At 32.5% G+C, this 17032-nt stretch overlaps 1 protein-coding gene and 1 long non-coding RNA gene across 3 annotated transcripts; both read left to right on the plus strand.

Annotated features, from left to right (window-relative positions):
- The first annotated feature begins 8030 nt into the window (after window positions 1-8030).
- On the plus strand, window positions 8031-11559 carry LOC146951307 (transcription factor bHLH68-like). The gene is made up of 9 exons (XM_085747243.1): window positions 8031-8420; window positions 8701-9043; window positions 9215-9286; window positions 9554-9619; window positions 9843-9908; window positions 10081-10143; window positions 10307-10351; window positions 10643-10693; window positions 11161-11559. Exons 1-9 carry the CDS (start codon window positions 8269-8271, stop codon window positions 11290-11292), a joined length of 990 nt encoding a protein of 329 aa, XP_085603369.1. The 5' UTR covers window positions 8031-8268; the 3' UTR covers window positions 11293-11559.
- Window positions 11560-13634: 2075 nt separating this feature from the next.
- On the plus strand, window positions 13635-15023 carry LOC146951308 (uncharacterized). Of its 2 annotated transcripts, none has more exons than XR_015027863.1 (4): window positions 13635-13970; window positions 14282-14416; window positions 14523-14588; window positions 14687-15023. It is a non-coding gene; the product is annotated as an uncharacterized LOC146951308 (long non-coding RNA). The 2 variants fall into 2 exon arrangements; XR_015027862.1 differs by having other exon boundaries at window positions 13636-13970; window positions 14236-14416.
- Window positions 15024-17032: the final 2009 nt, after the last annotated feature.

The raw sequence follows: 17032 nt of genomic DNA on the forward strand, positions 1-17032 counted from the left end.
TATTATCTTTTTCTTTCATTAGGTGGAAAAGTACTAAAACCCTAATGTAGTAATGTGTTCCCTAGCTTGAATAGATGTACCATTTCTCACCCTAAACTTCTCTCAAGAAAAAAAGCCTAGAGATTATATTGAGATTAATCTATAATAAAACATAGTTTCTACTATATAATAAAAATTTGATGGATTTTGATATATAGTTGTGTTTTATCATTGAAAAAACTTGTTCCCTGAATCATAAAAAATAAAAAATTGCTATTTGGCGTCTAGGAAATGTAATTTTCTTGTTGTCGCATATCATTCATTCTTTTCTGGCTTCTGGATTAGAATTTTGCTCTCCACCCAGCACGTTTTGCTCGCACCCTGCAAGCGTACCAAAAATACCCTTGCGCAAGTTAAGTCACGTAGCGTGACTTAACTAACGCACGTTGTAACCTATGCGTGAGTTAAGTCACGCATTACGCGAGTGAAGTCGCGTAAATAAGACTGATTTTTACTTCTTTTTTTTATGCCCTCTTGAGGTCAAAACTTATTTGATACCCTCTTCGGTATATGCCAAATAGCTCATGGGGAAAATAGTGATCAGCCCTGGGGAAAACGACATCAAGATGCCCTTTTCCCGACCGGACCGACCACTACTTCCCCCATAAGCCACTGGTATATACCTAAAGCGGTATATTTACCCTAGAAACTAATAAGAAACAAAGAAGAAGAACAAGAAGAAGAAAAAGAGGGGGGGGGGGGGGGGGGGGGGGAGTGGTATGAGAAAATGTGAGGAAAAGAGGAAGTATGTGAGGGTTTTTATAGGGGGTATTAGGTATATAGCAATTAATGAGTCAAAAAACGTGGTCAAAACAAGTGGAAAACGTGTAAAAAACAGTCAAGACCATTGACTACCGTCCAAGAAATGTTTGTGCTTCAGTTTTTAGAACCGGCCAACTTACGCAAGTTAACTTGCGTAGAGCTTATAACGTGCGTGACTTAAGTCAAGCACAGCTTATATGGTGCGTTAGTTAAGTCACGCAGCGTGACTTAATTAACGCAATATATTTTTTATAATAAAGTAAAAAAAATAAATTAGAAGAATAAAGTCAATAAAATAAACTTGAATAAAATTCGAATAAATATTGCGAGAGCGTGAATTCGAATAAATATTGCGAGAGCGTGAATTCGAATAAATATTGCGAGAGCGTGAATTCAAATAAATATTGCGACAGCGTGAATTCAAATAAATATTGCGATAGCGTGAATTCGAATAAATATTGCGTATCGAATAAGTAAATTATAATAAGTACACAACATTAATTCAAATAAAAATGGCGTATCGAATAAATAAATTCGATAAGTACACAACATTAATTCTTAGACAATTTTATTTAGATATAATTTCATCTACGTTACATTACATTGTGGTATCATTACATTACATTACATAAAAGACATGTACGTCAACTATCATTACATTACATTCGGAAATGTAACTTCCAACTACAACAATTATCTTACCTCTGAATGGGGTCAATTCAAACTAGCTAAAAAGCAGGACTCCGGCATTCGTCCAGAAGTGTTTTTATTCCATTCCAAATGTTAAATTCTTGTTGGTCTTGGTTTTAAATGATAGTATCTAAGAGCCAACGGAATGAGGTCCAGACCTTGACACTTCGATACCATCATTTAAACGAAGCCAACAAGAAATTAACATTTAGAATGGAATAAAAACACTCCCGGTCGAATGCCGGTGTCCTGCCATTTAGCTAGTTTGAATTACCCCATCCAGAGGAAGACAATTGTTGTAGTTGGAATGTGCATTCCAACTACAACAATTGTCTTACCTCTGAAATGGGGTAAATTCAAACTTGTCAAACAACAGGACTCAAGCATTTCGCTCAGCATTCATGCTTTCCTTTGAAAAGAATAAATTTTTGTTAGGCTTAATTTAGATGAATGTATTCTGTTGGAACAAAATGTGTTTAACAATGAACCTTAAAGAGTTTTGATGATAACAAGGTATTAAAAATTGTAAATTGGACTAGCTAATATTTGTTCAAGTGTACAGGATCATAATTATAAAGTTACATCATCATTGGTTCTGAATGAGCAAATAAAGAGCAAAGGAAACAACAAAAATTTGAAGCTTGGACGCTCCTGAAGGCAACTTGTTACTGAAGAGAAAAAGCGCTCCTGAAGTTAAGTCGCTTCTGAAGTAAGGATAGCGCTCCTGAAGAATAGTGCTTCTGAAGACAAGAGGTCCAGAAGCCACATCATCAGAAGCCACATCATCAGAAGCTGCATCATCAGAAGCTGCCTCATCAGAAGCTATTTCACCAGAAGCTGAATCTCAACTGGATTTGCAAAAGATTCAAGAATTGAAGAATTATCAATGCAAAAGCTGTCCATTGGATTCGAAAACACAAACAAAGGATTAGTGAAGTTTTGCAACGGTCATTTCAAAGGCGTTTGAAGGCATGTGCTTACAATTTGGACGAAAGCGTTGACATTGTACTATTGTACGAACTGTACAACCACCTTCTCCACTACTCTGTTTTGTGTCCACGCTACAAGACAAGAAAACAGCTCCAGAATACGGCTTCGCCTGCATAGATGTTCCTTTGGATAAGGAATGGATTTCAAATTGGTTTTTCATAGGACAACAACCAAATCAGGCAAAAGATCATTGGTGAAAGATCAAGCTTCAACAACGACTCTTTGGTGTGCTGGCAATTTCACAACGTCTCTTTCACACCTCTATATAAAGGAGTGAAGACCTAGAGATTTGGTAATGCATGAACGCTGAACGAAAGACTCATAACATTTTTACAAGTGCCAAATCTCTGCTGAAATTGTTCTGCATTCACTTAGAATTTCTGTGTCTCAAAGTCATATCTTAGAAATTCTTAAGTTCATTGAGTCTGTATCTGATTTGTATTGTGAGCACCTCTGATTGTATATCAAGTGTTCAAACTTAAACAATTTTCTGTGTAATTTTGTTTAGTTAGGAAGTCTCTTGCAGTTGTGCTTGAGCAGGAAGTCTCTTGATTGTGTTCTTGAGCAAAGGAAGTCTCTTGCTTGTGTGCTTGAGCATTGGAAGTCTCTTGCTTGTGTGCTTGAGCATTTGTAATCAGATATTACTCATAGTGAAATCTCCTTGGAAGTGCAAGGGGGACTGGACTACTTCCGGATTGTGGAAGGAACCAGTATAATTGCTTTGTGTCGTTCTTCTTCTCTCTCTCTGTTTTATTCCGCTGCATTTAGATTCTGATTATCACTTCAGAAGCTGTCTCACTTAGCTTCTGATCAGTGTGTTCAGTTTTTAGGAGAAACGAAGAATTTTTAAAAAACACAATTCAACCCCCCTTCTTGTGTTTTTTCTCACCTTCATATTCCAGTGCCACCGAAATGAGGTCCATTCCTTGACACTTAATACCTTCATCTAAACCAGCAAAACAAAAATTTAATCTTTTCAAAGGAAAAACATGAAGGCTGAGCGAAATGCTTGAGTCCTCGCCGTTTGGCAAGTTTGATTACCCCATTTCAGAGGTGAGACAAATGTTGTAGTTTGAATGCACCTTACCCTAACTAATGACGATCTTCTGGCGGAATCAAGCTGTTGATGATATCTTCAGTTGATCTCAGCAACGTCACCCGCATATCGATCCACTGGAACTTGGTGTGCTCCCAAAACATGCTCGTCACGTTTTCGTCGTTCTTTAACTCCACCCAAGTGAATGATACGCTCCCCTCGTCGAGCTTTGGACGTTTATACAGAATATTTTGCACCCTCCTTGTGTCTCCTGGGTTGACTCCTTGGTTGAATTCATTCAGTTGATCCTTGAGATCTCTTAACGATACATCAAGGCACCGAACCTTCAACCTCCAAGGTTCTCCGCCGTTCAATGTTGCATGAACGTCGATCCACCCAGCCATTGTTTCAAATCTACACACATAGAAATTAAAAATAATCAATGAAAAACTCATTCAAACATTTAATCAAACACTTGGTGTGCATATTATACATAAACCCTAAAAATGATAACTACAACATAAACATGCAAACATCTAAATAATTAAGCAATATTACTCATTTGCATGTAACATTGTATCATATCTTGCAAAAAAAATCAAAATTTAAACAAACCCTAATTCTAAAAAAATTTCTAAAAAAATCAACATAAACATGCAAACATCTAAACATTTTAAGCAACACAAGCCGTTTACATCCTAACATTGTATGATTTCCTTCCAAAAACACCAAAATTTAAACAAACTCTAAATCTAAAAAATTTCTAATTTAAGAGAAAAAATCTAACATGCAAACATAAAAGGTTAATGGTGTTTGATCATGAGAACTTACTTGTTGTTGGAGTGTTGTTTGATTTGAACTTGAAGGAATTTTGGAGTTGGGTGATTTGAGAGAGATTTTTGAGATTTTTTGAGATTTTAGATGAGAAATGAGGAAATGAGGTGCTCTGCCTTGTTCAAGAAAGCACGCAGCGTGAGTTAACTAATGATGCGCATGTTAACTCACGTAGCGTTAGTTAACTTGTGCAAAAATTAACACTTGCGCAAGTTAACTTGCGCAAGAGTATTTTTGGTAGGCTTGCAGGGTGCGAGCAAAACGTGCTGGGTGGAGAGCAAAATTCTCTTGATTATAGTGCAATGTGTGATTTTTGGTCCGTACCTATTGGGCCGACTAGGTGTCATATTAAATTGCATGGAATAATTTGTTTATTTGTTACTGAGGATAATGATGAATAACACCTAAAAGAAAGGGATAATGATGAATAAGCAATCTAAATAGGGTAATTGATATTTTTCTTCTATGTGATATGGTCACTCTCTCATTTTAGTTATTTGAAATAAATTTTTTATTAGATTATTTCTCATAATTTAAGATTTTAATTGTTTTAATCTCTGATGTCGTCTTCATTTCAAGTGTGCGTCGACAAAAAATACAACATATTTTTGTACTATGTGGCATTGAAATGTCATTGCTTGTGACATTGAAAACACTTATACTTTCTTTTGACTGATTTTTGGATTTAAACTTTTGCTTTCCTTTCAAACCTTTCGTCTCTAATCTTTCCCTTGAAAAGTTGAAATTATTCAAGCTTCCTAAATTACCTTCAGAATGTTATTTCTCTAGAAAAATAGCATCAAGAATTTTTCAAGACACAGCTGACAAGTTTTAATTGCATGATTTATTTGTTCACTTCCTATTTTTCGGCAACACATCCTTGAATTGTGGCAAATAGTGCATTGTGATTGACTGCTCTTTATTCTTGAAGAATTCTTGATGTTATTTTTCTAGAGATATAACATTGCTCGTTGTTTAAACTATTGTATTTTCTTCAATTCCTTTCTTCTAATTGATGATTGCACTTCATCAAGGTTGATGGTTTGATCTCTTTCAAAGAGCAATGTCATCTATGAAATGCTATGAATTCGGTAGAGCATTTAGAAGAATTAGAGCCCTATCTTCATCATCTAGTTTCACCTCAAGATTTTCCAAATCACCAAGAATCTTGTTGAAGACTGCCATTTGATCATCCAACAACTTATCTTTAGTCATTTTGAAAGAAAATAGTTGTTTAAATAAGAACTTAATTTGCCACAAATTTTGTCATATAAATTGACTTCAACTTTAACCATAACAGTCCCTTCGGGGACATCCGATAAAAAAACTTTAACCATAAGTCCAAAACACAATTGTTGTTGACTTGTTGTTTCATGCGCCACCACCCTCAGAGTTTTATCCCCCAAGCACACAATTTTCACATTTCTTGCATTCTCAATCAAATTTTTCTATTCTTTAGATGACATTGTTGGAGGAAGTCTTGCCTCTCCCTTTAATTTATCACCCAAACCTTGATGAACCAATACAGTTCGCATCACCCAAAATCGTTGGACCCATTGAATTTACCAATATCAAACTTCGTTGTTTCCATCCTTGGTTGTTTTTTTCCAAATAGCATATTTTTCTCAATTTCTCAATATTTTGATAACCTATGTTGTATATATTTCATGCAAAATCATCAGAATCATGATTCTCAAAATTCTCAATGTCTCTCACCAGCTACAAACTCCGACGTGTTTATGTCCATCAACCAACTTCAACATGTTTTATAGATCTCAAATCAAATGAATATCCAAGTATAGAGTTTACACGCTATGGACATGAAACAATGGGTCTATGTAAGAATGTCAAGTTCCATAATTTTCAACTCAAGTTGGTCTTGAAAATATTATGCTTGATGATGGAAAAACAAGTTCTATTAAAAAAAAAATCTCGAGAGCCATTCACAAGGGATGAAGATACACTTCTTATTCAATCATGAGTCATTGTTTCAAGGGATCTATTTGTGGAGTTGATGATAAAAAAATAGACAGTGTCTGGTTAAGAATTGTTGCCAACTATAACCAGTATCGTGGGCAGTTAAGATAGAAGCAACATGGTCAATTAAAATCTTGATGACATCTAATAAATTGTCTTGTTAAAAAATTTGCTAGGTATTACAAACTAGTTGTTCAAATCAGGACCTCAGAGAAAGACATATTGGCCAAATTAAAGTACATTTATTTATTTATTGGTTTTGCACCACACACATATACAAGATTTGTTAGGACACACCCACTTGTTTTTATGAAGATGTGTTTTAGCAACATGTACATTAGGGTGTATTTACGAACTTTTTAGTTATCACATGCTAAAATACTCCTAAAAAATAATTAGGTGTATTCTAGCAAATGTTTGTAGGAGTTGCTAACTTATATCCACTTATTTTTTAGAAGGAGTGTTTTAGCAACATGCACCTCAAGGTGTATTTAATCACTTTTTAGATATATCTTTACAAAAATACTCCTTATAAAAAACAAGTGGGTGTATCTTAGGAAATTCTTATATATAAATGTCTTTCTTTGAGGAAAGAAAATTGAGACCTCAGAATAAAGCGGTAATAATTTTGTAATAATGACCCTTTTTCATATATATTTTTTTAATAAAAACTATAAATAATTTCAAAATTAGTCAAAGTAACTCTTGTTAAAACTAATCATTAATCAAAGTAGCCGTTATTATATGTGGCCCAACACTTACTTGCGACTTGAAAACCCTTAGTTGTTTTGAGGGTTTTCATGTCACAAGCACCTCCCAAATGGGGAATTCTAATTCTAGAAGTAAATTTGAGAACACCTTATGTAATAAAATACATGAGTTCTTTAGAGTTACCACTATTGAAACTAAAAAAAATGTATGAGTTGCTTCATAGTGATGTGGCTCAAATGAGAGCCACAAAATACCTTTGAGTGAAATTTTGCCGCTCTTATACATCTCAATATAACGCAGCCTCTAGCATACTAGTACACTTCAATATGCATCTCTTGTCTTTTCTGATAGAATATGGTTCACTGAATTACATATTGTATATATGTTAAAAGAAATAAAATAACCAAGCCGATTTTAATTAATCATATATGTTAGTACTTTCTATATTAATTGATGTTAGTTAGTTAATCAGAATCTTACTTCCATGTCATGTGTTTTTGATAAATATATGATTTATGTTTGTATGTGTTCACAGTACTTGAGAGTTGAGAGAAAGCACTTATTCGATGATGGGCAATTTCTATCATTTTCTGTTTTGTTCTATATTAAATCAGCAACTATAGATTTTGTAGCTTAGTCTATTAAAGTGAATTATTGCCACAGAGAATAAAGAAAGCATCTCAAACGTTGATCTCAAATACTGTTATATTATGATGCCCTTCCTACATTCACCCCCAACCCTAGCTAGGCTAAAAAAAAACAATCCCAAGGTGTAACCCCAAATTAAGGAATTAATTAGCACTAAGTGACTAATAGCCTCAAAACACTGGCCACCACCTTTTTTTTTCTGTTCTACTTTATAATAAAGTAAAAGCAAGAATAAAAAAGGAAAAAACTGAATAAATTGAAAGGAAAGAAAAAAAGTATGCAAAGTTTGTTAACCTCATCTCTTTATAAAATACTTTGAGACCCCAAGACTTTACGTTTCTTCAACACACATAGCTAGTAAGAAAGCAAAACACAACTCTTCAAACCTTTATCCAAAGTCTTGTTTGGTTGCACATACAAGGAAATATCATCACAAAGGTGAAAGTTAGAAAAGTAAGAGAAAAAAGTAGTTTACAAAAATTTCATTTCTTAAGGAGCTTATTTTTTTGAAGTTGAAAAAATAAATAATTCCTCCTTAGTCCTTACACATATATCATGAGACTCATGATCCATTGTAGCAAATGATGGCTGGGAACCCTAACTGGTGGAGCATGCATCCATCATCTTTGAATATCCCTCCTCAATATATGCTTGGATCTTCTTCAATCCCTTTCAATTCCTTGACAGAAAATAATGCTGAAGTACCTCCTCAATCATGGAGTCAACTACTTTTGTTAGTAAAACCATACTCTCTCTCTCTCTCTCTCTCTCTCTCTCTCTCTCTCTCTCTCTCTCTCTCTCTAGCTTCTTAATTTGTGTCCATCACCACAATTTTAAATCACAGTTGCAGTTAAGCTACAGTTACAGTGACCTCAAAATCTTCTATACTGTAGTTGCAGGCCGCAATTTAAAACCGTAGCTTGAAGTTACAGCATCTTTGACCTTATTCATGTTTTTTTTCTTCATTATAATTACATGGTGTGAAAATTTTGAGGGTTTTGTATGTTTTGCAGTACTGGACTACCTGGTGAAGAAGAGAGACTTGGTTTTAATCATTTTCAACCTAAAAACTCAGAAAACTGGGATGTGCAAATTATGAATCCATCTTCAAGAGTTCCATTTATGGATATAATAAAGCATGAAGTTTCTCAAGGTGAGAATTTCTATGGTCAACAAGGGCATCATCCTGAGGAGTTTCGTGCTAACTCTGGATCACTTGGTTCATCTTGGTCACATATGGTGCCAGTTTCTTCCCCAAGCTCTCATATCACTAGCTTAAGTAGTGATAATATATTGGATTTCACTTACAACAAGGTAGATCATAGCAAGAATCAACTACCAGATCAAATATCTGAGGTAAATTATAGGTCATATATAGGTTCTTTTTTTTTTTTTTTTTTGAAGGATATATAGGTTCATGTTAATTATTATTTTTATCAACTTCTAATATTGTTATTTATTAATATAAGTTATGTATATATGATATTGAAATTAATTTCATCTATATCTTTCATATATATGCTATAGTGTAATAGCTCAACTACTGGAGTTAATAAGAAGGCTAGGGTTCAGCCATCTTCAAGCCAACCACCTCTAAAGGTTAATTACTCACAAATTAACACTTTTAACCTCTTTTCTTTTCTATAATTTCTATCTTAATTACTTGGTAATTAGTGAGCTTGTATATATGTGTATGTTTTGTTGTTATTGTTTTTCTTGATTGTCTTTCTCTCCAACACTGTAATATTCTTTTTGCTGATATTCATATATGTACTTGTTGAATGAGAGAAATTATTTAAGCATATGAAATTCTTATCCTTAAGTATAGGTTCAAAATTATACTAATTATATGTGAATCTGAATCAGGTGAGGAAGGAGAAGCTAGGTGATAGAATAACAGCACTTCACCAGCTAGTTTCTCCATTTGGAAAGGTAACAAACTAATTAATGACTCCATAATTATCATAAACCATTGTTTGTGTTAATTTGGTTTTATAAAAAAGTCCACACATGAAATAGTAGTTGTTTTCAATTCAAAGTAGACTTTGATGATCCAATTTCTGTGTACCTATCTTTTGTCATTGATTGAAATTTCACTTTTAACATTAAAAGAAGAAAGAAAGAAAGATGAGTTTTTGGTGCTTCACTTTTGCAGACTGACACAGCTTCTGTATTATTAGAAGCCATTGGATACATCAGGTTTCTACAGAGTCAAATTGAGGTGATGTTTCCATATTATTCTTATTTATTTATTAATTATACTATGCAGCAAGTTAGTATTTCAGAACATGCACTTAAAGTTTGTTCAATTTTGATGTGATTTTTTTCACTCTAAAAACATTCTTTCTTTAGTTATGGGAGTTATAAAATTTTATTCCTCTCTTTTGTTGCAGGCACTCAGCACCCCTTACTTGGACACTGCAGCATCAAAAAACATGATGAGGAATCAACATTCTGTAAGTTCACATTTCCCAATGTTTCACTTTTCTCTGAAATTGAATAGGACAAAAATGGAGTATACTTAATGTATTTGTTAGAATTATAGAATATAGTATTATTATTGAAGGGAATGTTTGTTCCTTCCTTTTTTAATTTTATTTTATAAAAAACTATTAACAGGTGCATGTTGAAAGAAATTCTGTATTTCCTGAAGACCCCGGTCAGGTATGCTTTATTGGATCCATCAATTAATTAGAATTCATTAGAATCAAATTAAGGGAAATTAACCTCTCTTTACAGTTATTACTACACTATTTAATTAATTAATTAATTAATTAATATTAATATGCTCAAGAAAGAAGCCATTGAAATTTGAAATAACAAGGTTTCTCAGCTTTTTATATAACATCTTTTAGAAAAAGCATGATGAAGCTGAATTGTTCACTTGAAGTCAAATTTCATAGAGAAGTGAAATTAGTAAATAATATATACTTTCTTCTTTTTATTCCCATCTAGCTGTTGGATGACACTGGCCTAAAAAGAAAGAGCGCTCCAATTCCAAACCAGGTATTCTTTTCTTTCTTTTTCTACAAAAGCTGCCCCATGGAATCATGATTTTAGTATTCTTCTTCATTTGACCCCTCCTATATATATATATATATATATATATATATATATATATATATATATATATATATATATATATATATATATATATATATATATATTGAAGAAATATATGTGTGTATCTTATATTTATATATAAGATTCTAATCACTCTAATAAATATTATTAAAAATAAATAATACTGTACTATATTATCATTATAACCATATAGTATCATCAAGTGCATAAATTGGGCAATGAAACTGTCAGACTTTGCATATGATTCTTATTGTTTAATTAATTAATAAAAAATAATAATGATGTGAATTTTCTGTGAGTTGTTAGGGCAAGAGTTTCATGAACCTACTACATGTGTTCAAATGCTTAATGTAATGTCACTTTAATAAATAATGGTTTATAATAAACAGAATGCAGAAGGTAATAAGGCAAAGAACTTGAAGAGTAGAGGGTTGTGCTTGGTTCCAGTGTCATGCACACAACATGTTGGAAGTGAAAATGGAGCTGATTACTGGGCACCAGCATTTGGAAGTGGGTTTTAATTAACATATGAAGCAAGAAAATTTGTGGATGATGATATAACATCATGAGCAGTCATTCTGTGGTAATGAAAAGGCTGATTGCTCACGATGCTATATATATGCATGCCATTAATTATGGTTGATCATCAATAACTGGAATGTTTAAAATCCTCTCTCTGATCTAATTAAATTAGATGATCTATTGAGTTGATCTTATTAAGTTTGGTTCAAAACTTCAATTGATATGTAAGTTTGGTTCTTCTAAATATGCTTTGTGCTTAGTTGAAATTCTCCCTTCTTTTGTTTAAATGTATTATTATTAGTGTCACATGCATGCATGATGCATTCCTTAACAATTGCAGGTTATTTAGAAGAGGGAAAAATTGTTCTTCTATAGTTTTCTAATTTTAAGATTACATTAACTAACAAAAAAACTACCACATATATCTCTCTCTTTTAACAGCAAAACTAAATCAAATTGTTCAAATAGAAAGGACAATCGTACAAGTGATACTAAATCCACCACGATAGAATAAACAATATCTAACTAACTTAATCTAAAAAGAAATTAATATTACTTAAAAGATTTGATGTACGTACAATAACTTTTCCATTCATATCTACTCTTACATATATTTTAGGCAAAATTATGTCATTGGTCTTTTAATGTTAGATTTGTCCATTTCCTTTCTCCCTTCACTTCTAGTTTAAATCAAAAATTTCTAATCCAAAAACCTTATAATTAGAGTACCTAATTTTTTGCAGCAACGACTTAATTCATGAACAATAGTTCAAATTCACGAACCCAAAATGGTAGGTAATCATCTCTAGTGTGAAACGTGACAAATTGACACTTGCATGTCGTTTATCTCGTTTATCTCTAGTTGTAGAATAAAAGTTGTGGTTCAGATAATCACAAAATATAATATAAAAGACAACAATGTAAAATAAGCATAACTTATAGGCTAAAGATGCAAATGAGGTGTAAATTTAAGAATTAATTCGATAGGAAAAAAAACTTAAAGAGCAATTTGAAACAATGGTCAAATTCATCATGTGTAATTTTGCCTAAAATATATTGTATAATGCTAGTTCTAATTTATTTCATTTGTTTTATTTTTATAATATCTATATCATCTAAATTTGTTTTAATATTCATATTGTATGTTTTTAAAATTCAATTCTGAAAATTTATGATGTTAAAGATAAATTTGTACATAAAAAGTTCAACTAAATATTTTTTTAGTTAACTTTTTAAGTTCCCTTTACATACGGTGTAAATTTAAATTTGAAAAAACTTAATTGTTAAGGATGAGTTTGACCCTTGTTTCAAAAACAGGAATCAAGGATATAGTCTAAAATAGGGTCAAACTTAAGGGACATACTTTTGAAAATGATATTTTTGATGAAGACAAAATTTTGATATTCTCACGTTAGGTAGGATATAGTCTGAACATGTATTACGTGAGTAAAATCTTCACATTACAGTCAGTTTTATTCGATTGATTTAATGTAACTCATATTTCAAGATTGTATTATTGATATCGGACCATTCATATCGTAATTCACATATCCAATCCTTAGTATAAACGAATGTGTAAAGAGTTCCACGTCAGATATGAGATATAGATGGTTAGGGTTTGCACATATGCACCACTCAACTTTATATATTTACATCTATTATACTTTTTTTTAACCTCCTGAAGACATGTAATAGTAATGTGCTCATTTGCACGTGAAAATAAATCAAATCTTGCATTATATGATAATCACCCCCAACACCAGTACAGTACAATATAACACATCGATCAATGTCAATAATTTAATCTTATTCCTTTTCTTTCACTAGTTTTCCAATTTGTCGGTTGAACATCTCTTCCTCGATATTTCAAATTTGGGGTATGAATAAGGAACACGAACATGAACACAAACACTCACACTTTGTGGTTGTACTTGGTTGTTGTTTTGCATAGAGAAGTTTTCTATTCTATGGCAGGTGTAGTACTATCATTTTAGCTACTATGGATTTATATTTGTTTGTTAGTCATTTGTAACTGGAAATGACACAAAATATATTGAGTATATAATTGAATCACTTACTCTTAAAGCTTGTTAGGTCAGCTATCACTTAACCTAATTTTTTTCCCTCTAATTCTATTGCATTAATTGCTAATCACTTTAACCCTAAAAAAATTTCCCTCCCATTATTTTTGTGATTTGAATTTCAAATTTTTTCTTAAGCTGATTTTAATTTTGTCCTTTGAAATCTCCACTCAGCACACATTAAGCTATTTCCAACGCATGACTTACCCAAGTCATTAACATCAGATGGAAAAAATAGAGGTGCACCAGCTTTTTCTTTCTCTCTCCCCATCTCCTCCAAACATCTCCTCTGCAACTTCTTCTTTTCTTTCTCTCTCTACAGAAACCAAAGAAATTACAATCATCTATCTCTCTAACCATGGAAAGCAACCAAGCAGCAAACATCCTCTTAATACATGTATGGTGAAAGTTACGTATATAAAAACTAACAAACATTAGTTGAAAAGTTCAAATATTGCTAAGAGTGAAGGTATCTGGTATGTATGATACTTTGTTTTGTGAATAATCCATTTGAGTTTTTGGTTAGGTTTTCCTCTGTATTGTTTGATCGCATTGTGTCTCAGATAATCGGCCGTAGTGTACAGGATCTGCTAGAGGTACGATCTTTTCCACATCATCATATCATTTATTTTCCCTGAGCATTATTATTTCGCTCCTGTCGCATGTTTCGTGGTTTCGTTTCAGCACATATAGGTATACATAAATTAAAATGATATGTATTTGATTTATATTTTCTATAAAAAGAAGCCGCAGTTCTGTGTTGCGTTGTGTTACGAATTTCTTAAGAATGATTGAAGTTATTCAAGAATCCATAGCTCAGATTTTTCGTTTAAATATTCATTCGTATCATCCCTGTCTCAGACAAATAAGACAGAAGAGTTGCCTGCTAATTTTGACGTGTTCTTAGACAACCAAATGCTGTTCAAGATTGAAGTTAGCAGAGGTAACGTCAATTATAGGTGGAGGAACTATGCGGTGAAGAAGGCTACCTTTGACGATGAAATTATTCAACAGTTCATTCATAACCAAACACAAGCTGAAGGTTTAAAAATTTATTGAAATATTGAGTACTGTATTTTATTTTCCTGGATTTGCTTGCATGTACACATTCTACAAATAACACTTGCTGATGGTTACATATCTAACAGATATCTTCCGAGGATGAGGTTGCCGGTTTTCCAAACGATTCATCTGCCAAAGCTGTTGATCCGAATGTATGTATAGAATCAAATATTGATTCTCAAATGTATTATGAACTGAGTTGAAGATATCAGTTGCGATTAATTGATTGATTTGTGTTGTTTGTTAACAGGATGCAGTTGAGTGTGGAGACTCCTGTAGCAGTGCTGAGTTGGTTGCTACACCGAATAGCAAATCAGGTGTGAAGAGGGGATCCGATGTTGAAGAAGGCGTTGATGGTGATGAACTAGAGAGTGGATCAGCCTCTACCACCAAGCCAGCTAAATTGGTTCGTGTGAAAGTGGAGCCAACCGACAAGTGATTGATGAAGAATTAGTATAGATTGAAGAGGTTGTTTTCGTTTAGCATGTTGGTTATCATTGCTTTTGACTTTGTGTTTTTTACTGTGTTTCTGCTGAGAAAGCAAGAATGCTTCCTGTTATAATTGTTTGCTTTTGGTTCTGATGTCATATTCCTTTTCGTTCTTTAGTAATTCCAACATATAAAGTCATCTAAGTTTTAATCAATTACAACAATCATACTCCTTTAGCCTCTTCAAAAAAAAAAAACAATCATACTTCTTAATTTGTTCATTATATAACGCATGCTTTTGAAGCACAATATTTTGCACACTGTATTAAGTTACTATCAAATTGGATTTTGCTATTTTATTACCATTTTGAAATCATATACATATATTTTATGAATCAATAAAGAATATATATCTGAGGCATGCAAGGTCGTATCTGAGGCAGGGCGAAGAGGGCGACCGCCCTAGGGCCCAAAAAATAAGTACGAAATTTGGGTCCCAAATTTTTTATTTTAGCGGTCTATTAGGCCCTAAAGAAATTACTTAGTTTTGTATCAAATTTGATGTTTATATATGTTTATTAGTTAGGATCCAAATTATAGGTTCGTCCTAAACGGCCCTGGAGGCATGCATAAAACATATAACATAGTGTGAAATGTTTGTGTATATGTTATTAAGTGGTGATATTCTCATAGATTTATTTATACTGAGTTGTGGAAATGTGAGTATAGGCCGAAAAATGGGATTGAAACAGTGCATGCCCTCTTTATAGCTCCATCAACACAATATATGACAAAAATTAGTGTCGTATATGTACTATTTGATACACTGCATTGTCAACTAATTTGAATTTTTCAACCTTCAATTTACTTTTTAGGCATCAATATATGAAATCGTTAAGCTAATAAGACCCGTGCGGCGCACGGGTCGGCTATCTAGTAAAGAAAGAAAATGTTGTCAGAAAGGGTTTATGGGCAGACATTCATGTGGATGGATGTGGCGTGGCTGACCGAAATGTAAAATATGGACCCCTTTTGGACCACTTTAGAGATTATATTATTACTCATCAAGTGCTTCATATGTAATGTAACTGTGCACCATTTCTTAGAGGCTCCCTCCAATTTTCAAATAGATGATGCTTTCATCATTGTGACGCTGCATATTGCATCATCAGAAGACAATATATATATATATATATATATATATATATATATATATATATATATATATATATATATAGACACACACACACAATCACATAATTCTACTAGTATATTCCATCTTTTAATAATTAGTTAAGTAAATAATTTCTTTGACAATTTTTTATAATATATATGTTGCCTTAATTAATTCATCACTTTTGAATGTAGAGCCAAATGGGTAGTGGCAGTGATTACCTTTTATCCACCAACAATAAATTAACTAATTTTTATCTACAATGACCATTTATAGAATAAATAATGAATATTAGAATATTGGGCCCAATACCTAGCGCGGTTCTTCATTTCATTGGCCTAAACATTTTTTACATTTTTTTTATAGGAAATGACTCCAATGCAAGAATATTTAGACATTTTAGAGGTAATCTGCCTAATGGTTGATGAAATTTGATTGTATATAGTTAGAAGTAGGAGTGTTCGCGCCGCGGTTTGGTTCAGTTTTAAGAATAAAAAAGCATTCGGTTTGGTTTGGTTCAGTTGATTTTTCGAGACAATACAATTTTTTTCTAATATTAAAATCAAGTTAAAAATATATTTTCAGGAATGTTTTAAATTTCATCCAACATTACAATATCATTTTCAACCAAAAATTTCCCAACTACATAGACCAAATTTAAAACATGAACAAAAAGTAATCCTATTTTGTAAGAAATACAAAAGACTAAGATTTTAACATTCACTAAAAGTTCAAGTAGCACATGAATACATTTTTGAAATAAAAAGCAAAGAAAAAATTTATCTAGAGAAAAAAATATGTCATTTTATAAAAGTTTCCATTGATTTTCTATAAGTATTGGTCTAGGAGACATACGTTTAATTAATGTTTTTCTTATGTTGCGGTTTGGCTCGGTTGGTAAAATAAAAACTGCAAACCAACCAAACCATGCGGTTGAGTAAAAAAAAATATCCAAATACATCCAAACCAAATACGGTTTTTTGCGGTTTGGGT

This window comes from Medicago sativa, chromosome 2 (genome assembly GCF_051527215.1).
Source record: "Medicago sativa cultivar Bolivia chromosome 2, Bolivia_mono, whole genome shotgun sequence".
NCBI lineage: Eukaryota > Viridiplantae > Streptophyta > Magnoliopsida > Fabales > Fabaceae > Medicago > Medicago sativa.